This window comes from Ambystoma mexicanum, chromosome 8, assembly GCF_040938575.1.
Source record: "Ambystoma mexicanum isolate Mex_15411 chromosome 8, UKY_AmexF1_1, whole genome shotgun sequence".
Lineage (NCBI taxonomy): Eukaryota > Metazoa > Chordata > Amphibia > Caudata > Ambystomatidae > Ambystoma > Ambystoma mexicanum.
In genome coordinates, this window is record NC_090929.1 from 668,427,994 (window position 1) to 668,450,252 (window position 22,259).

At 43.8% G+C, this 22,259-nt stretch overlaps 1 protein-coding gene across 2 annotated transcripts in view; it reads left to right on the top strand.

The window, feature by feature from the left end:
- Window positions 1-22,259, top strand: part of CASP9 (caspase 9) — a 653,184-nt gene that overhangs the window by 533,821 nt on the left and 97,104 nt on the right. For both annotated transcript variants that reach the window (XM_069610458.1, XM_069610459.1), the window contains one exon: window positions 815-994. In XM_069610458.1, coding sequence (XP_069466559.1) covers window positions 815-994 — 180 coding nt within the window. The remainder of the gene's footprint in view (window positions 1-814; window positions 995-22,259) is intronic.

A 22,259-nucleotide genomic window follows, 5' to 3' on the forward strand; every position in this document is an offset into this window, starting at 1 on the left:
GTACATTTTTGGGACTTGTAAGGTGCAAGGAAACCAGTGAAAAAGATGTCCTGGTAATAATGAGGATGACAAGTATATCAGGGCACCACTCTCTTTCAGAATCCCAAAGAAAAGGATTGGAATAATCTAATTATTTCTGCCACTGCATATCATAATGAAATACAACATGTCATGTGTGTCGTGTGGAGGGATAATGCGACTGTTGTTTCTGGTGAGAGAATGTGTCTGTACTGCTTGAGTTAAGACGTGGTATGCGTAGGCTCTGATTGTCAGGAAGAATTTTCCAGTGCTGTCTGGTTGGGATTACTACGCTTTTTGCATCCCATATCACTGATTGGTCTTTGTGTGGCCATCTGGTAGTGGCACCTGCGATGTCTGTGCCCCGCACCTGACACTTGTACATCTGTGCCATCTCTGCAATATGTCAGGTTGCTGTACATATTTACTGTTGGTTTTGTGTATCTCACGGTCTCTCTCTGGTATATATTAACAGTCTAACGGGCACCAGAAAGTTGCACACCTCGGGGGGGGGGGGGGGTTGTGTGTGTGTGTGCACCCAATGTACATAGTAGCCACTGCTGCTAAGATTTTCTTTTTATCTCCACAGTTTGACATCTTTCTCTTGTCTCTCAGCTGTCTCCACAACAGACTCTCTATTTCCATTAGATTCCCTGTCTCCATGTCCCTTTTGTGCTGTTGAATGAAATAGTTTTTTCTAGTACCGTAATTGGCAAATAGATAACTTTTCCATACGTTCTGCCTGGCAGTATTCCCCCGCTTGTTACTTATATCTTTTGTTTTATGGATTTTCCAGCTGTACGGGACAAAGGTTTTAATGTGGATTTGGAATCACCAGACAGCAGAGATGAAGGAGAATCAGTACAGTGTGATGCCACCCCATTTAACATCCCTGCAGGCGGACATGACCAGCCAGATGCCATTGCCAGCTTGCCCACCCCGAGTGATGTCTTGGTATCTTATTCAACCTATCCAGGTGAGTAAAGAAGGCTTGTACTTTTTACTTAGTTCAGACAAATTCCTAGCATCTCTGCTTATCACACAAGAGTTATCTTTTAGTACCATGACTTGAAATGTGTGATGGTGGGACCTGGTTAGCAATTGTGCGTGATGGCTGCCTCGTTTTGCATCATTTGCTCCTCTCCCTAAATCACTCTTCGACAAAAAACTGTGTTTCTTACCGAGATACTTAATAAAATTTCCAGATTGCAAAATTTCCTCAGAATGCGGCTCAATCTGGTCAACACTGGAGCTGTTCAAGTCACAAGGGGCCAGGAAAATTGCGGCAAAACTCTATGTACCGGATGTAGATACTTAAAACATCAGACTCTAGAACATCTTTTGAGATACTGCCAAGGTACCCTTAATGCCAGAGAAAAACATTTGGGGAGAGTAATGTCCAATCCAGACCCAGAGGAAGGCCTGTCATCAAAGATGTTCTGGAACAGATTTATTACTGGAAAACAAACCGCTTTAACGATAAACGTAATCAGAGTGCTTCTAGACATGGATTTTATCTCATCAAAATACTGCTAGAATTGCAGAGATACGATTCTGCTTTTTTTCTTTTAATTAGAAATGACTATGCTAATTTCTTAGTTAATATTTGTAATATTTTATTATTTTTTTGCTGAAAAATTAAATTTTGGTTGTAACACAAAAATAAAATAAAAAATATGGGCCATGTACAGCCGAATACAAGACTTTTTTTTTTTTTACTAGATTGCCTTTGTCAGAGATAGGTGACCTACTGCACTGCTTGATGCATATGCCTGGAATCTTAAGGGCTCCAAGTGCAGGTTTCGATCCAGAGACTCCAAATATGTTAATGCAGCGCCTGGTTGCCTACTCTTTGGAATATTGACCATGGCACGCTTCTACCTGCTGATTTAAATCCAGTGTTCGGCATGCGATAGCAGCAATCATGAAGCCATATGTCAGTGGGAGAAGCTGGGTGCTGCTGTATTCTTGATGTGAAAATGAACAGGCACCCACAAACTGGGCATGCCTCACAATTCCCCATGTGCTGTTCAAACCGACATAAGTGGGCTGTCATAGGGTGGTTGCTGCATTGGCGACATGGTGGGTTGATTGCTCTTGCTGCTCTGGGGAGTTAACCAAGTGTTTACTGACACAGAAAGAGGACTACTCATTCTTACCTGGAAGCCATCTTAACCTGTGTATATGAACATAGAGATTGGACCTAGGCTAACCATTCCCTACGTTGTAAGACTACAGCCATGTTGGTAGTTAAATTGTCATTAGTACCAGGTATTACTCCTACGCCCTGTCCCCTTCCATTCATACATTATGGGTGTGTCCTTTGCATGGGGACAGGACTGGAACATTTGCACAGCAAAATATTCCTCCAAATTCAAATTTTAGGGCAGCGCCTGCACAGGGCATGCCCTGATATGTTTTTCACGTTGGGTGAATAGTATCAATCTGTGCACTCTGCCCGTGATTTAGTTTAATAGATTTCTTTTCTGTTGTTTTGTATCATTCGTAACTGACACGTCCACATTTAGTTGGGGGTCAGTGACTGCATGGCTCAGTAGGGACCGATATTCACCAATCGGTCTAAATGTTAAGAGAAATGGGGTTTAGTTCCTATGTGAGCCTTTGCGCTTTGTCGTTCGGGTGTTCCCACAAGTTTCAAAATCATATAATAATTGTGAGTTACTCACTTGTTAGTGTTTCTCATACAGGTCATAGACTTTATTTGACAATTTGAAAAAATGAAATAATCGTATGTATATATATCTGCAAGCATATACGAAATAGACATGTGTCACTAACTTGAAATGTTTACACTGAAATATGAAGCGTAATACAAAAACAGACACACAATACAAAGTAAAGAATGTGCCTTGAGAAAGCCCATGAAAGGAGAAACAGTAGCACGTGCAAAGTAATGTTGGCACAAATGTTTTTTGTAAAAGAAACACAATTCATACTGTCATGAGAGCTCTATATAAGGAATAACACATCTATCACTAAAAAAGTCACCACTAAAGTCACAAAAGAATTAATGAAATAACTTGCGTCATACTGATGAATGTGGAACAAAACAGAACACCTAGTGAATTAACTTGTGTTGATGATTTGAATGAAGCATATATCAAATAAAGTGTATGACCTGTATGAGAAACACTAACAAATGAGTACCTAACAATTATTATATAATTTTGAAACTTGTGGGGACACCCGAATGACAAAGCACAAAGGAACTAAACCCCAATGCCCTGATACATGTTGACTCCACCAGGTGATAGATTAAATTTAGTATGCAATTTGTGACAGGTCCACTGTGTCATCCACATGTTGTTCATCTCTGCCAATCGATGCTTGGGAGGCGATAAAAGAATGTAGTACAAATGGGTTAGCAACCCCTAGAATTATTCCATTCAAGAATTAGGGTTATAGAATTGAAGACTATGCCATGAAATAGAGTGCTTTGCCATAGCTATCAGTGCAAACAAAAGACTTGATGGCAGATTTCAACTAGAATAAATGAGTGGGCTGCAGTATAGGACTATTATTGAACAGATCTGGACATTTAGGTAAAACAATCAACCTGATCTGAGAAATGTTCTCCATCAAGGAGATGGGGTGTGTAGTCTATTCACTTTATGTAAAATATTACTACAAAGGGGTTCCAGTTGTATAACCACTGCAGAGACCTGGCTAATTTAGTTCTCAGTTAATAAATCCTCCCAGGACTATATTTAAGTCCAGTTAACTCTAGGGGCCTCTCAGTTAAGTTGATCAGTGGGAAAACCTCAAATTTGCCTCGTACTATCCAAAGTACCGAAAAATGGCAAACTCTCTCACTTCTAGTGGAGATAGGTTAGTGACAGGGTTTGTGACAAAAAGCAGGTGGTCATCTGCATGCAATGAAACGAGACTGATTTGATTGTACACTTCAACTCATTAGGGCTATGGTACTCAAGAATAACGGAAGCCAGAGGTTCCACAGCTCGAGCAAAGAGAACAGGAGAAAGATGCCATCCCTACCTGCCTAGGACCTCTGGAGAATGAAAAGGGTACATATATCTTTCAATTTGTGCTGCCACTGGCAACTGGAACAGAATACAGCAGTGAGACCAAAGATAAGAAATAATCGCCAAAATTCAAGTGTTTAGGGCTGTGTGACGAATCCCTCGACATTGTCACTTCTGCCAGGGAGGGGTAGCCTTCCCATGGAGCCAGGAAGGAGTGGCTACTACGCGATAGTCCCCCTGGGGGTGGTACTCAGTAGGATGATCCCGTGGTAGGCGACCCCATCTGTGGGAAAGGTGAAGACTATGGAGGGAGAACACAGTATGACAATTACCCCTCCACCCCTAGAACCACATCCTCACACACCGATAAAGCCACAAAATGTCCATCCTCTGTACCCCTTCTTTCTGCTCATATTTACTGGATGCAGGGTAGACCTGTTTGAGTATAGCATGAGGAAAACCACACTGTGACAAGGAAGAGTAAGGAAAACATGAGGAAGAAGAAAGAAGGAATGAAGAGCCCCTTGCGGAACCAAAGCAAGCATACCAGTTCACACATGAGCCGGCCAAAGATAAAAAGAGAGGAAGGACTTTTCTGGCTGTTCAATCCTGCCTGTAGGAACCGCAAGCTGGTAGGAGCTGCTGTGCGGAGAACAGGGACCGACTAAGAATGGTACGCCGAGCAGCCAATCTACGCCTCTCAGCGGAGCTCACTGCTGTCATTCATGAACCACTGAGGAGAAGCAGGCATCCAGTGGTGAGCCGGCAAGCAGAAGGTACCACTGTACCTGTGAGAGACCCAGAATGTGGGGCAATGGCACGCCTTTGAGGGGCAAGAGAAAACCGGAGAAGCCGAGAGCCGGAGAGAAAGGCCGGGAGAAGAGTTGACGAAAGAAATCTGGGGAGACCAAGAGCCGGCGAGAGAAGCCTGGAAGAGGCCAAGAGCCGGCGAGAGAAGTCTGGTGAAGCTGGGAACCGGAGAGAGAAGCAGGTCACAGAGCAGGGGGAAGGAGCAAGCCCCTGGGGTTAGAAGAAACTATAAAGCGAACTGTGATAATGAATGGGAAAATACCCTACGAAGTAGGGAACAGTGTGAAATCCCTAGTGAGACCCTGAAGGGTGAAATAAAACCAAGTTGGGGCAAAAGCGAGATCCACAGGATAAAACCAATTCATGAAAGTAATCAAACTGAGTACAAGAGTTGTCAACTTCCTTGTACCAGTACTTGGAAGGAACCCAGAGAAATGTATATGTCAAACAGTGCCTGGCAGACTAGTCAACCGGGCCTGATTTAGAGACATTATAAACCTGAGCAAGGGTGCTGGGACCCAAATGCTGAGAGAATTAAAGATTTGTATGTTCAAAGGCATGCCTGGCAGGTTAGTGAACTGGTATATTAACAAAGGACAAAGGCCTGCTGCCTGCGAGTGCATGTATTACACTATTCTATTCTGTTGACAAAAGTTGATATAAATTACTATTTGTAAAATCTGGACATAAGTCCTATGTGAGCCCAACAAACACACATACATATAAATGCAACAAATTCAAATGTGATTATTTAATATAGCAGCATAAATCGACTAAACATAAATTATAACGATCAACTATAACTGGTTATTTGTCTATCAGTTTCTTTAATAATACAGGTCAAAACACACAGTGGCTGCCTTGTACAATAAATCATGAATGAGATTTGTGTTGCAAATGAAAGACGAGAAAAACGAGGAAAACCTTTTTTCTAAACTGAAAAGAAAAACAATATTCAGTGAATCAAAACAATACAAAAAAATCAACACAAAATGTAGCCATATTTTTTGTTGTTGAAGATATACACTGAAATGTAAAGAGCATAATAACAGGGGAGACAACTCAAATATGTCTGTAAATACACACAAGACAATACATCTTTTGCATCAACTAGGCTTCTCAAGCAACAAAAAGAACTCAAGCTTGACTGACTCCCAGTCAAGAAAAACAGTTCCTAAGGGCTATAGTTCGAGCAGAAGACAGATTAGTCTTCCCCTCCAACGAGAGGGTACAAAACATACTAAAGCAGATCCCTTGTAATACAGTACGACAGATATCAGTCAAGAAGATAAGGCACCTACTTGACATGATGGCATCATGCATATTCATTGTGCCACATGCAAGGCTATACAGATGTCCAGTGCAAGAATGGTTAGCAAAACAGTGGTCACAGGCACAAGATGATTGGGCCGATCTAGTGGTGATTTTGCAACTAGTGGAATTGGCGCTTCAGTGGCGGGCAAAAGAGAACTTGTTAAAGGGAAAACCTTTTGTCAGTCTGCCAACACATAACGTACTCCTCTCTCTCAGGTTGGCAAGCCCATTGCCTCCACCATATGCACGGCATGTGTACGCAGACAGCAGCCAAGAAACACATGAATGTCATGGAATTGCTAGCAGTCTGCAAAGAGAGGGGATGCTGTCTCTAATGCTCCAATTTCTAAAAGGATAGTAAGATGCATAAAACAGTGCTCACATTGTCCAACAAAGAGTTACCGTTTACACATAGAGTACACTCCACACGTAGTACAGGAGCTACAATGGCCTTCATTGCTAACATACCTCTGGAGGTTATTTGTAGAGCAGCCACATGGAGTTCAGTGCACACATTCATTCAAAATTACTGTGTTGACACACAGGCAAGAAGTGACTCACAAATGGGACAGTCAGAATTAAAACATTTATTTGCCTCTGTTCCTTCTACCGACCCACCACCATCACTTGGTACTGCTCGCTAGTCTATGCAAGGCATGAAATCTAAGCAGATCTGCAAGCCTCAGAAGACAAACATTACATACCTGTAATCACCTTTCTGATGCTCGCATCTGCTTAAATTCACAAGTGCCCACCCTCCTCCCCTCCTTGGGAGTAGAAGGTAAGCATGTCTCCACATGCATCATTCACTTTACACTGCGTGCAAGCTAATGCCAGAAACAAACCTGAGGACCTTGATGCGTGAAGGATCATGGGTACTGTACACGTCACAGTAGGGATAGTATTACATACACACCCTGACGACGTCCCTTTTCGAAATCGAAAATAAGTCTAGTCTTGTAATACTCTGCACTAACCACTAGAGGTCAGCCTATCCAAAGCATGTGAATCTAACATGATACAAGAGTCAGAAAGACAATTGGAGTTATGTAATGTTTGTCACATATTATGGGGCAGCGGTAGCCGCCCTATAGTTAAGGTAAAACGTATCATCCATAGGAAAATTGAAAATTATGTGGCTACACTGGGGCAGTGGGGGCCCCGCTAGTACATGTCCTGGGATGGGGCCAACTCAAATATATATATTTTTTTAAAGCTTCGACCATCAAACAATAATAAGGCAGTCGGAGTGGCGTCTTGTCAAAATAAAAGGGCCTATACTAAAAAACCTATTGCCAATCCTTACGCTAAATACAAAAAGTAGTGTGGGATAATGTTCTTAAGAAAGAAGGAAGTGTTCACAAATAATAAGTCAGGATTCCGTAGTCGGGGTGTCCCTGCCCCGCGTTTTCAGCACGGGACAAGGTAGGATGTTGAAGCACAGCACAAGCTCGAGCTTTCCCAGCACGAGCCAACAGTTCCGCTCTCAGCAAACTGGATTCTCGTGGTTAAGTCTCTTTTCTATCAAAAAGTCTCTTGCCGTTGTGGGCCTGATGTATTGAAAATAATAAACAAAAGCAATTTTTTGCTTGCGCGTTGGGTGATGCCTTTCACCCTTGGATCCCCCTCTTCCAGGCGCTGATCCCTTGAAAGTTCCTTAATGATGCCAGGACCTCCGATAGCTATGTTTTCTTGCTTTCGATGGCCTGACAGGTTCAAAGTATCAGAACAAAGATTCAACAAAAAGTTCTAGAATTCTTGTCTGGTTTTATTTGGGTGACAGTTCTTCACCCGTGGGTTCCCCTCTTCCGGGCTCAGACCCCTTTCGAACATCAGCTTCTCTTTGTCGGGTTTACCCTGGCGTGGCATGCATTCAAAGGCTTTCCCTCTTGTACTTTGCCTTCTTGCATTCACAAGTCGTGGGCGTTGGCTTCTCACCCTTTGATCCCCCTCTTCCGGGCTCCCATCCGACTCGACTGTTGACCTCCCTCGATCGAGTTCCCTATGGTTTTCAATACAATTTTCCTGGTCACATTTGTGAATCTTAATGTTTTTTTAAATGCTTCACTGTGAACATCCCTCGATCGGGTTCACTCTTGTCAACACATGGTATGTCAGGACTTTAGACTTCACCCCCTCTTTATTGGCATCCCTCTTTCAGGCTCACTCTTACCACTTGTCAATTGTACCTTTTTCATTCACCTCTTACAATGCGGGATTCACTTCCATTAGCTTCACTATCATCTGTCGGTCAAAGACTTTCGACTGTACAGAGGATTTTACAAGACCCCTGTATGACCACTTTGACCTTCATTCTTCCCTTTCCCAAAGCCTTCTGGTACTGGTAGTTTCAACAACCCACATGGTGCCCGATTTCCCCCTTTTAGCATCAATAGCTCTTTATGCTCTCACAGTTCAATTTGCTGTTTGTGACTTTTTGTTTAACACAGTTCGGTTTCTTATCGACTCTCCCCTTCACTCACCAGCTGTGATAAACTGCTTGGCTTTTTTTCTCTTTAGAGTCAAAGTTGGTACCATGGAGACAAGTGTCTCTCCCCGGCTTGGTCATCAGCCGAGCAGGGTCTTGTGTACCGTTGACATGTGCTGCAACACAAGCTGGCTATTGTTTGTGGTTTTACAATCTCTTCTGCAGAGGTTTCACAGGACTTGGTCAGAAAGTGTCATGATCTCTGCTTCCAAAAGGTCAGGGTTTTCCCAACTCCCTTGGAAGCAGATCCATAACCCAGGTTCCGAGTGCCAACCAGTCCCAATTGGGACCTTTTGGACCCAGTCCTGGCGCCAGTGGCACCAGGCTCATAAATATGCCCAGTCCCAGCGCTGGAAGCGCCGGGCTCATAATGCTTGGGTGGACTTATCTGCAGCAGACCATGCTGCTTACTTGCCTGCCAGTTGAGTCTCTGATCCTCTTCTGTTTGGAACTACTTTTCCTGTTGGGTGGGGCAGGAGCCACTCCCTAGATTCAGTACACTGGAACTCTTCTGGAAAGCAGGAACTCTTTTCTTAGGTGTGGCTGTGGAAGGAGACACCTAAGCACTACAGGAGGCTATTTAAACCACACCCGATGGATGAATCTTGCTTTGCATTATTCTGCATCCTCAGCAGCAGAACGCTCATCGTGTCTTCTGCATCTGATCCTGGGCCTAAGGAAAAAGGCTTACCATTCTGAATCCAGTCTTCAGCAACGCCTATAAAGACAAGAAAGAACAGGTTAGCATTTCGGTCTTCAGTGACAGCTCTTCACTTACCTGGTCCATCGGCTGTCACCAACGCCTCGCGCTGCATTCCGGCATCTGAAAGACAAAGGCTTACCTACTCTTCGTGCGCTCCGGAGATCTTCACACTGCATTCCGGCATCTGAAAGACAAAAGCTTACCAACTCTTCGCACGCTCCGGAGGCCTTCGGCGCTGCATCCCGCATCTGAAAGACAAAACAAGATGCGTTTAAAGACATTGGGGAACTTTAATACTCACGTGCCATTACTCCTTTCCACATCTAACCCAGTGGGTATTCCGGCACCCTGCAGCCGCCCCGAACTTGTACCTGCAAAATAAAAAGACAGTTAGAGCGCATCGTGAAGCAGGCAACAAGCGCTTACTTACGTGCTTCCAGGCGCTTCTATTCATCACACGGGCTCCATCTTCAACTCACTTCAGCCCGCCATCCGCCATCGCCGGAACCCTGCAAAACAAGAGACATCATTACTAAAGACTTTAAAGACATTAGAATTACTCGAAACTTACCGTTCGTGCAGTAAACGACGGACAGCAGTCCTCTGAAGTCAAGAGGCCTGCTCCCCTTATCCAGTGAAGAAACTGGTTACAGCACCCTGCCTCGAGGCAGATGGAGAGCACGGCGTTCACTTACCTAAGACATCTTACCCTCGAGCCAGACATACAGTGCACAGAGGTCCAGCCCAAAGAGCCAGCCGTGTGTTACACATCACCTTTGAAGATACGGTATACGCCCAGTCAAGACCGGCGCCTCTACGGGAATCAGGTGAGCGTTACAGAAAGGGCAAGGTCTCTTCTCTCCTTGTCACCCTCTTGCTTTGCGCCATGTTTCTCCTCCTCTTGAACTCCAATGCTGAGTTAGCGTTCCCGTTGTGTGGTCTGCCTTGCTCGTATTGCGCTCTTGTGCTCCACCTTTTATCCCTGTTGGGGAAGGGAAAGGGCTGTTAGGTGTGTGCGGTTCTGGTCAATTGCCTGACTTTGCCTGACCCCTGTTGTTGGGACATGTCAGGTAAATGGCTTGAGTGGTTGTCCGTCGTCCTTCGTGATATGCAAAAGTGTTTACGTTGGAAGGATGGGGGTTGTCATGGAAAACTATATTCTTTGTCCTAGGGGTGGTGAGAATGTGAGAAGGGTGAGATTGGTGGACAACAGAAAAAGGAGGATTCTCAGAGTTGGGGTTTTTGAGGTTAACAAGGTTTGTGATCCTAGTTGGTTGGTTATATACGCAGGGGTTGCTGGATCTGGGCACGAGAGATTCACTGGGTGGATGGGAGGTAAATGTCGTATAGCCTACAAAGGCTTCAGAGGTCTAATCCTCCTATCCCTCTTCCTCAGTATAATACCACGCCTCACTTGGGGTCTTTCCCTGAGCACAACCTCGGATTCCCCTTTCCAGGTGATTTGCTCTCTTTCGTCCACCCCTGGGGTTGGGGTCTGAGAGCATCGGCCCTTCCCAGGCTACCTGAATAAGGGATTCTCGAGGCTGGCTTGGGAGAATACCCTCAGGTTTCTCACACTAGTTGGTGATCCTACATGAACTCCTACATCCCTATTCCTTGTCCTGTATAGTCATCTTACCTGTATACCACTATATCCCTCTTCCTCGTCACAGTCCCCCACTAACTCCGCCTCACTCTTATTCGTCAATGTACCCGAGTACCACTATGTCACTCTTCCTCACCACAGTACATCACTTCCACACCTCACTCCCACACTACTACCACATCACTCTTCCTCGTCACAGTACCCCACTACCACCAGCTCACTCTTACGAGTCACTGTCCACCACTATGACCATCTCAATATTACTGGTTACAGTCGTCCACTGCCACTATCTCACTGTTCCTCCTCACAGTATCCCACTATCACACTACCACAACATCACTCGTCCGCGTCACATTCCCCCAATACCCCACCTCACTTTTCCTCGTTACCGGCCCGTACTACCACCAACTCACTCTTCCTCGTCACAGTACCTCACGACCAGCAATTCACTCTTCCTCTTCACAGTTCCTCCCTACCACCACCTCACTTTTCCTTGTTCCCCCAACAATCGCACGTCACCCTTCCTCATCACCCTTCCCAACTACACAACTTCAGCCTTCCTCATCACAGTCCCCCACTAATCCTACCTTGCTCTTCCTCGTAACAGTACGCTGTTACTAATCTCTTCTTATCTAGTGGACACAAAGATGAAATACTAAACCTGATGTTGTGTAGCCCAAGAACAGATATTGATCACAAATGATATGAAATCAGTTTTTTTTTATCAGAGAAAAAGACAGAATTACAGGTGGTGAGAGGTATAAAATAACAAAACCCTTGACATTCAATGAAAAAACTTTGGTTGAAGTGACGTTAAGGTGCCGATTTAAATGCAACAAAACCCGTGAAATTCAGCAGGTGCTGAAAGCTATGCCAGATTAACTGTGAGGCCTGCATTGCGCAGCCCGTAAGTAGCCCGGTGACATCACAAATGACATCACTTTTCATATCACATATGACATCATGAGTGACATCAATTGTACAGCAGATCACATGTGCAAGAAGGAGAGATGCAACATTTAAAAAGTGTTTTTCTGCATCTAAGGGTGGATTACGGTGTAAAGCTTGGTTGGAGTTTGCGTTTAAAAATACTGTCCATTTACAAACATGGCATTCTTACACATCAGAGTTACTCTGTATTGATTGAGCATTCCCCTCAATGAGACACTCTAGATACCCGAGATACTTGTAACTTTAGACCCATATCATTAATGTGGATGTGAAAGTCTTTGCGAAGGTCGTTGCCAATAGATTGAAGAAATAGCTTCCCTATCTGGTTTATCCCTTTCAGGTGGGATATGTATCAGGATGCATAGTGGGGGACAAAGTCAGGGAACCACTACACATTATTTGGCAGGAAAATATGCAGAAGACGTAACATTCAAACTTTCTGTGGATGCTGAAGATGTCTTTGAGTAGACTTGAGTAGGGGTATATATTTTGCAGTCTTTCTAGATGCAGCGTAGGGGCTGTGTTCATCAGAAGAATTCAATTATTGCATACAAATACAGCTGTTAGGCTCATCTGCAACAGCTACGTCTCAGAGGCATTCATTATGACCAAGGGGGGCTAGAACGGGGTACCCGCTGTCCCAATTGCTGCTTCTGCTAGTCCTCGGACCATTATATCTTCTACCATAAGGGACAACACAGCCATACAGGGGTGACAAGGAACTGGGTGTGACCAAATATATTCTACTCCTAACATCCACTAATCTAGCACCATCCATTTGCGAGTTTGAGCATGGCAGGTAACTTCTCTGTTTTCTCAGGTTATTAAAATCTATTGGTTGCAGTGTGAAGCATCAACCATTCCCTGCATCACCACTCAGGCAGATATCAAATGTTATCCATTCTGATGGCTACTCAAGGGGTTGAAATAGCTGGATGCTTGGCTTAACTGGAGTGTTTGTGTTATAATTCCAGATAATATGTATCCACTTTAAAATGCAGTAACTCCATGAATAGATGGAGAAGAATGGGCCTATTCCTCCGGGGTAGAGTAAAAGTGGTCAAATGATAATACCCTAGAACCTTACAATACCTTTGGTATGCTACCTTTGACCAAGTATAGTTAATTTTGACCAACAAAGTACTTTTCTAAGATTGTATGACCTGCGAGTCAAGCAGACTCCGGTTGTTAAACTGTCTTGACACCTCTCCCCACTCCAATGCCGCATCTTCGGTTTAGGTCTGTTTGACCTTTTCCAATTTGACCAATTTTCTTTTGTCGTGTTTTTGTTTGAAATTGCGTGGGGAGACACCCCGCACCCAACCCCTTCGTCCCCCCACCTTAACTAATTCCCTTACCCAACCCCATATATGTATTTATTTTATTTTGACTGAAATTCAACAAAAAAACAATTTAAAAAAATCAGTCAAATAGAAAAGGTCAATTTGACCTGCGATCAAGTATGTTAATACTGCATCTCCTTTAGTGATTTATAAAGATGCAATGTGTGCAATGGAAAGAAGTATTTATGCCACCATACTTTTTTGGTCATTGCTATGTTGGGTAAGTTCCAAAAAATGAAACACTAAATACTACAATGTACTAGATGTAGTTGGGAAAGGGCTCACTGTCTGCTTAAAATGGATGACTGTGTTCACCTTAAAGCCCCCTTGTGGAACAAATTGAAAGTATTGCTTTCTAGAAACACTTTAGGGTTGTGACTGACTCTCTAAAGGCATAGATTCTGTTGTAGATGTATAGGATACTAATACCTTTAGCCATGGTCCTGAACCTTGTATCGCTCCAACCACTCTACCAAACGTTGCTAATTCACTGTACAGTTTTGTGATTATTTCACCTGCACAGCAGCCTTACTGGTTTTAGTTGTTAGTTTTCGGAAACTGTTGATCCAATTATTGTACTTTACTTTAAATGCTATCTTGACTGTGGGCTATCTTCACACATTTTGCCCAACACACACAGATACATAACTCCTACTTTAGATTTTATGGTCACCATATTATGCGCCATAGTGATTCTTAGCACAATGTTTCCATGTTTACAGCACCAAATGACATGCCTTTAGAGTCGGCATGGAATACATTGATTCCATCCATTATTGTATTGTTATTTATATAGCGCCTTTTACCATTATTATAGTCTCAATGCACTGGCAGGTCTCCCAAGGTTGCTTGTCCCATGGAAGTCTGCATCTCTCTGTGCCAAGGGTGCCCAGCTGTCCAGTCCTCAGAACCGTATCACCAGAGCCAAACCCGCATTCCAGCCGGCCCAATCCTAATGTTGAAATGGATCTCTGCCACCGTGGCCCCTGTCCTTCTCTGGACTTCCCTGGACCGGACACATCATAAATGTAAGTGGGCCCCAAAGACCTAGGATTACCTGAAGTGGTCCCTCGAAGGATTGGAATAAGGGGGTTGTGTTATACCTATTCCTGCCCCTTCCCTCCATAGGGTTACATGGGTGTAAAGTCCTGTCTATCCCTGACTAAGATTAGTGGTAGTTTGGCCAAGGATCCCTACCTGGGTCTTCCCTAGGGACTGGGAGAGACACCTGAATGTTTGCTTATTTCTGGAACACTTAACTGCGACCATTGCCATAGCAGAATCCAATAGTAAATCGACCTGAACAGTATAACTTGTGGAACTAGTATCCTTTTGGCACTACGCCCCAAATCATATCCGGGCTGGACCTACAAGAGTTAGGAATCTAATTATAGTATTGCTCATAAGGGTTGTACTGCATTTATATACTTGATTACTTAACTCAGTCTGCTGGTTTTTAATTTACTGTTTTTCTAACTCTTCACTTGCTTCTTCCACATACAGTTATTGAAAGTATTGCTTATGATTATGCTTCCTGTTTCTTAACTATCTCAAAGGTAAAGTGTACAGGTTCTATACAGAACCCCCCAATGGGGGATGTATATATGTTTTTGATAGTCTAGTAATAGCTGAGATTTTCATATTTTTAGATCGTATTCAAAGGCCTAATCGATCATTGTATATTTGTATACTTTTCTTTCAAACTGCTCTTATTGAAGTGTTCGGTTTTTGTCTCATTGTAGCTCTACGCCATTCTCACGCCCCTCCTGAGTATAAGCCTTACTGCTCAACTTCCCTTACTGGGTTTTGCTAGACTTCAGCGTTTTTCCTGTTTGCCAGAATAGGTTGGCTCCTAATAATTCACCACCAGACTTGATTCTTAAAATCCATCTTAATCCCGAAAAACATTTGTTCAACACGGTTTCTGTATTATTTATCCATCCTGTCCATTCCATGTAAAGCATCGACTTGTGTACTAATGGAAACCTTTGAATGTTTTGTGAGAAATTGCAACATGTCTACAATATTTTGAATGCGTCCCTCTTTAGCTTCTATCACTAATTAGGATTAAACATATGCTCAGTATGTCAACAACATGACCAGGTCATCCTGTCTATTTAGAGTTGGGTGCTGATTGATCGAGATACCCCTCCTTCGACCAGTGCTTTACTAGCTGAGATTGTGGCCAACCCCAGAGCCTAAGAAGTACTGCAAGGAAATTATGTATATGTTGGACTCAGGGGGCAGTAGACATTTGCCCTGGTTTGTCCACGTCAAAAAAAACCTTAAGATAGTTGGCTCTTGATGAATTATGGCACATCGCCATTGGTATTGTAAAAAGTGATGTGGGAAAGACCAAGAGAGCTTCACGGGAGGTTATTGAGAGGGATATGGTCAATGCCTGTAGTGGGTTGGCAACAGGAGATATTTACTTGACTAGCAAGCCGATATTGGAGTTTCAGAAATATCTTGATGTTGTTAGTCCCGTCTCAGCACGGATGGATTCTGATTCGCAGTGGGTGTGCAGTTGATGAGTGGCTTCCTTATCCAAAGCTTTCAGTAAGAGGTTGGAATTGGTAATTGGCCTTAGGTTATTTACGTCTTTTGGATCAAGTCCGGCCTTTTCTTTACCAGGGGGTTGATGGTGACAACCATAATAGCCTCTGAAACCGATAAGTATTCAAAGGAGGAATTGACAAAACAAGTAAAGAAAGAGGTGAACATTTCTTTGTTCTCCAGTAACAGTTTTGTCGGGCGAATATTCTCTCTACAGGCTATTGGGTTAATTGAGGACAGAATTGAATCCATATCTTGGTCTGAGATATGTTTAAAGGAAAACGTACCTTGTCCTTCTTTTAGTTTGGACGTAGGAGGAGATGAGGAGTAAGAAACCACATCAGGTTTAAAGCCCTTTTTGATTTTATCATGGGCTTTTTGCAGTTTGTTGGCAGAGGCCAGCTGGACCTCTTCACAGTCCTGATCAGTTGGATGGATTGATTGGACCTCCAGTTGGATGGCTTGGTGGAGTCGCCATTATCTACAAAACCTCCCTCCCCATCAGATCCCTTTCCCTTCCCCCCTTCACTGGATACGAAATCCTACTCGCCAAGATCAACCCTAACCCTCAAACCACTACCAACATCCTACTCATCTACCGTCAGCCGAACACCTCTGCCACACCTGACTCCAACATACCCCTGCTCATTGCCCCCTTCCTGAAACCCAATACTAAATTCCTGCTCCTTGGAGACTTTAATCTCGGATTCGCTGACCCAGCCGATCACCTGGCCTTGTCTCTCGCATCAACACTCCAAGAGATAAACTTCATACAAGTCATCCAGGCACTCGGCCACACCAAAGGGCGCACGCTGGACTGGATCCTATCCCTAAACACCTCCACCAAAATCTTAGACATCAATTCTGTGTCCTGGACAGACCATTCCCTGATCCTGTTCTCCCTAGACCTCAATGTCACCACTGAAAAACCCACCAGCACCCACCAACCTATCACCGCCAGACACACAGAGGAACTCAATAAGGAACTCCTAGAACCCACCATTTGGAGCTCCCTTGAAACTTGCCCTGATAACAACAACCCAGAGGTCATTCTCTCAGCTTACAACACTGCCTTTCGCCACACCTTGGATTGTCATGCCCCCTATAAACTAGCACTAGGAAAAAAGACCACCACCACAACTGGTTCACCAAAGACCTAGCAAATCTCTGCAAAACCAAGCGTTCTAAAGAACATATCTGGCGGAAAAACCCCTCCCCCAGCAACAAAGATGCCTTCAGCACCTGCGCCACCTCCTACAAACTTGCCATCATCAACACCAAAGCCAACATCTACAATACCTGCATCTTAGAAGCTCAATCTGACACGAAAGAGCTATTCAAAAACCTAAAAGAGCTGGAAACCCCAGTCCCTCCTGTCTCTACCTTTCCCAAAGACAAAGCCTGTGCACATTGGTACAAAATACCCTAGCCAACAAAATCCAGAACCTTAGAGATAAAACCATCCTCAAGAAAACACAGATCCCTCAAGTCAAATCCTCCCTCCCTACATCCTCCCCACCCACACCCCTACCCCCCTTCCAGTTCACCCCCACCACCATTGCAGAAACCATTAACATCATCCAACACCTCAAAGCCTCCAACTGCACTGGTGGCCTCTGGCTTGCACACATCATCAAACTCTGTGCCGAGCCCTTAGCCTCCACATTACTAAATGTATCAATGCCTCCTTCAGCACCTGCACCATACCCACTTCCATATAAGAAGCCTGGGTCAAACCATTACTGAAAAAACATTCCCTTGATTCCACTCCCCCCACCAACTACCGCCCCATCACTACAGTTCCATTCCTCTTGAAAATTCTCGACCGCACTGCATATCTACAACTCCAATCCTGTCTCGAAACATACTCGCTACGCGGTCTACGCCAATCTGGCTTCAGATCAAGGCATAGCACTGAATCTGCCCTCCTCGATCTCAAGATACAATTTGACCTCATTCGCGACAAAGGAGACCTCGCCATTCTCATGCTACTCGACCTTTCGGAGGCCTTTGATATCGTAGACCACGATATCCTCTGCCACTGCCTCACCACCTCCTTCAATTTTTCACAAGAAGCAGCCAAATGGGTAAAATCCATCCTGAGCAACCGAACCTCTAGGGTCTTCGCCGGCACAGAACAGCAGACCCCATCCCTGTTCACTATGGTGTCCAACAGGGATCCTGCATCACTCCCACGTTCTACAACACATACACTAAGGACCTATTTGATTGCCTTGACAACCTCAATATCCCTTACACAAATTTTGCTGAAGACACCCACATCCTCCTCAAACTATATGGCATCTATGACCACAAATGCGCAAAAATCAATCACATCTACAACATCATACAGGCATGGATGGCAAACCACCACCTATGCCTAAATGATGATAAAACCGAGCTACTCATTGTCGGATCCCCCCACCACCTCAAACATCTTGACCCTGCCTACTCGGCATTCATCATCGACGGAAACAGCATCCCTTTCTCCCCTCATGTGAAAACACTAGGAGTCTACCTAGATGCAGAACTCAACCTGAACAAACACGTGAAAGCAATGACATCTTCCGCTGCATACTTGACCAAACTCCTCAATCTCTCCAGCAAATTCCTCACTCCTAGCAACTGCCTCACTCTTGCTAGAGCAACAGTCGGAAGCAAACTTGACTACTGCAATGCCATCCTAGCAGGGACCTCCAACAAGAACCTCAATAAACTACAACTCACAAAGAACAACGCCCTCAGAGCAGTTTAGGGCCTTGAACGCTCAGAGCACATCTCCCAAATCAGACGTGAAGCCCACTGGCTTCCCATTAAAGCATGCATTGACTTTAAAATACTCTCCACCATCCACCGCTGCTCTACAACACAGCCCCCCATCTCACGCACTACATCTCCAAGAAACCAAATCCACGAACCTTACGCTCAACTTCCTCCATCTCACTTACTACACATAGATTCAACAAAAAATGATCAGGGAGCTCCTGCTTCACTGCCATTGCACCCACACTATGGAACACGCTCCCTCCCTCCATCAGGAACAAACCTTCCTACCTTGCATTTCGCAAACAAGTCAACACCGCACTTTTTAACAAAAATGCATGATTACCTATGCTGACTGGACTGCACTGTAGCTACCTATGCTTTACTGTATGTAATCTAGCACTGTGATACCTCTGTGTCCTGGGCGCGTATAACAAATGAAATAAATAAATAAAATAAATAAGGCTTGGGGCTTTCTAGAAGTTTCAGGATCTCACATAATCTGTTGGGGTTATTTTTTGCACCAGTTATTTATTCATTAAAGAAGTTCTTTTTGGCTCTGCTGATTTTGAACTTGTAGGCCAATTCCAGAGATTTCCATTTGGCCTTGTTTTCAGTGGTAAGATTTTTTAATGACGCTTGTTCGGTACTTCTTTTCTGTCTTTTTAAAATGGTACGGCCAAGGAAGTACCAGTTTTTATGCTTCGGATTTTCCCTCACCAATTTCCTCCTAACCGGAGCGACTATATTCAACATTTTAGTCAAGGCGCTGTTGTAGATTTCGACCAAGATTTCAGGAGGGTCAGAGCAGCCTGTAGCGGACATTATTTTATTTATTTGAACATTTATAAAGTGCAGGTAACCCAGAGGTATCTAGGCACTGGAACTTAAAAGTTTGGTTACAGACGTATGATTCATAATATGCAGGAGAAGTATGAGTTTGGTTGCAGACCTATGATTCATCTTATGCGGGAGAAGCACATCTGGTATTCATAACATCAATGTTAGGAGGTTGACCAGTTGGTCTGGGAGACGGCTCTGGGATGAAGGGGTTCGATTTTTTTTTTAAATTGCGATTTTATACTGTTTTACCAGTGTTAAGCTTTTTTTGCGAACACCCTCTAAGAGAATAGTGAAGTCTACCACCTAATGGTCCAACCATATACATGGAGAGGTGTTTCTAGCTTCAGGTTTCGAGAAATCACCCAGTCCAGGGGTATTACTTTTAACCTGGAAGTCAATTTCCAACAATGCTTCTTCTAATAGGGTTCCTTCCTTGTCCCTAGGATTGTTGAGCCACCGGTTGAGGTCACCCACCACTAAAGCCGAGCAGTTTGGCCCGTTGATAGTTTTTAGTAGCTGTATTAAATTCTCATTGAAGTTATCCGCCTCACATGGCGGACGGTAAACCATGATGAGGTTAAAGCAGATGCATGGAATGGAGTGGACATCATTTTAAAATGTAAGATTTCACAGTTGCCACATGAGATTTACTCTCAAAGAATTGAAAACGATTTTTTTGCAATGATCACGCCTCCCCACATGGCCCACAGAGCGATTTCTGCAGAAAATTAAGTATCCTAGTGGTACTGCCATATCCATCATCTGGCCGCTTGCATCTGTTAACCATGTCTCTGTGAGAAATAATATATCCAAATCGTGTTGGGTGAGGTGGTCGTGAACATCCAAGGTGTGTTTACATAAAGACCTTGTGTTTAGGAGGGCAATTTTGATGTCCAGGCCATCAATTAGGTTTACAGAGCAGCCTGATATTTGAGGGTTTTCACGGGGAGCTTTAGCTGATTTTATACCGGCTTCCGTTTTGGGGTTTTACGTTTGTCGAAAAAAGCGTCCCGTGAACAGGTGAAACATTTCTCAGCAGGTCCACGTTTGGCACTTTGATCCTTTTCTTGTGGCTTCAGTGCTGTCGGAGGTAAAACCTGGGGCTGGGGCTTTGTACCTGATAAGTCATTAGTGACATTCACAGGCGTGTGAGGGGCTTCTTCAGTCTTTAGTGTGCAGGTATTTGTGAACAATGGCGAGATATTATAACATAATTTTCCTCACTTTAATATGATTAGTCATTCCTCTTGCATTCCATTTGAAAATTTTTAGAGACCAATCCTGGCTAACATTGGTCCTATCTATCATTGATGGCACTGCACATTTAATGACAAATATCCAGAGCACAACACCTGTGCCTCACCCCAGATTTATTGAAACATGCTGCGACTGATATTTAAATGATGTTATCAAATACTAAATGTACAATCCTATCCTACCCATACCGCCAATCCAAACTTGCAGTGATGCGCCCAAAATTCCCTCATGTACAGAAAAATGAAATTATGTTTAAAGAATAGGGCATCTGCTGAGGGGGGCTGCCACCATATGCCAAAACCCTCACCATATAGTAATATATAGAAAGAAACATCTTATTTGCATTATTCAACCAACGGCTTTGAAAATCCCCTCACATACAAGACTGTCATTTCATCATTAATGAAACTCAGACAAACGAGACATGTCACCTAGAAACACCAGAAATACTGAGTGCAGGGGCACCCCCACCAGAAGCAGGTAATTGAGCTGCAGAAGAACATGGTAATCTCTCCAAAAAGTCACCTGCCTCCTCCGGGACTTTTCTGTTGCATGTTACTTTGAGCTATAAAGGAAGCATCATAGTGATTTGCATCTTCTTGACTGCAATACAGTTGCCCTTTTCTGCCTGGGCAGATGGTGTAAAGTCCAGAAACAGAGGGATTTTTGCACCTTGAAATTGCATGTTTTCGTTCTCTGTGCATGCTTCAAAATGAGACCGCAGTCTATTGTTCAGCAAAGATGAATTGGGGAGAAAAAGATGAGCCATCAAGAATTGTATTCAGCATATTTTCAGTAAATGTTTCCATATTTGTTATTGACCTAGCTTCAGGCACCCCTAAAATCTGTATGTTTGCCTCCAGGGACGTGATTCTTAATCTTCAAGTTTGGAGTGTATACCCTTCATGTCGCGAACAAGCCTCATCAGTGTTTCATGAGCTGTAGTTCTTCAATCCTGCATGACTCAAGTTCTCGCCTCCAACTCTGTGACCTGCTGGCTTTACTTATTTATCCTTACTTGCAGGGATCCACCTTGAATTCTAAGCTATCAAGTTTGGTACCCTGTGACGAATCAACTTCCAGGGCACCAGTGGTCCAGGGATGAATATCGGTTTCTAAACCATCTATCAACCACACACCTCCAGTGCACCAGAAATGATCCAAACAGATTGGAATACAAGTAAATTAAATTATGAGGCCTCCTTGTCCAATTTTGGTAACATGGATGGAACGGGAGGCTTATCTCTGCAAGGTTGTGGATCGTTGGCTATTTGAAACACAACGAATATACAATTATTACCCAATGATAAAAGGGACTGTCCACTCAAGGTTGTAAAACAATATCTACTTTATTATTACTACAACAGACAGTTCTAGCACACTACAATTACAACCCACACTGTACAGGAACACTGAGGTCAGACAGTTTCACAAAAGAAAGGGATACACTGGGGATACTGACAGGAGGGTAGTAGGAAAAGTAATAAGTCTTATAGTTCAAGATTGTTTGGTTTTAACACCAAAGAGTCGTAGCTTTCTCCAGGGGCCTACAGAGAAGGACCAGGGGGGCAGAACCACAATGCACCTGTTGTTGAAGAAGTTA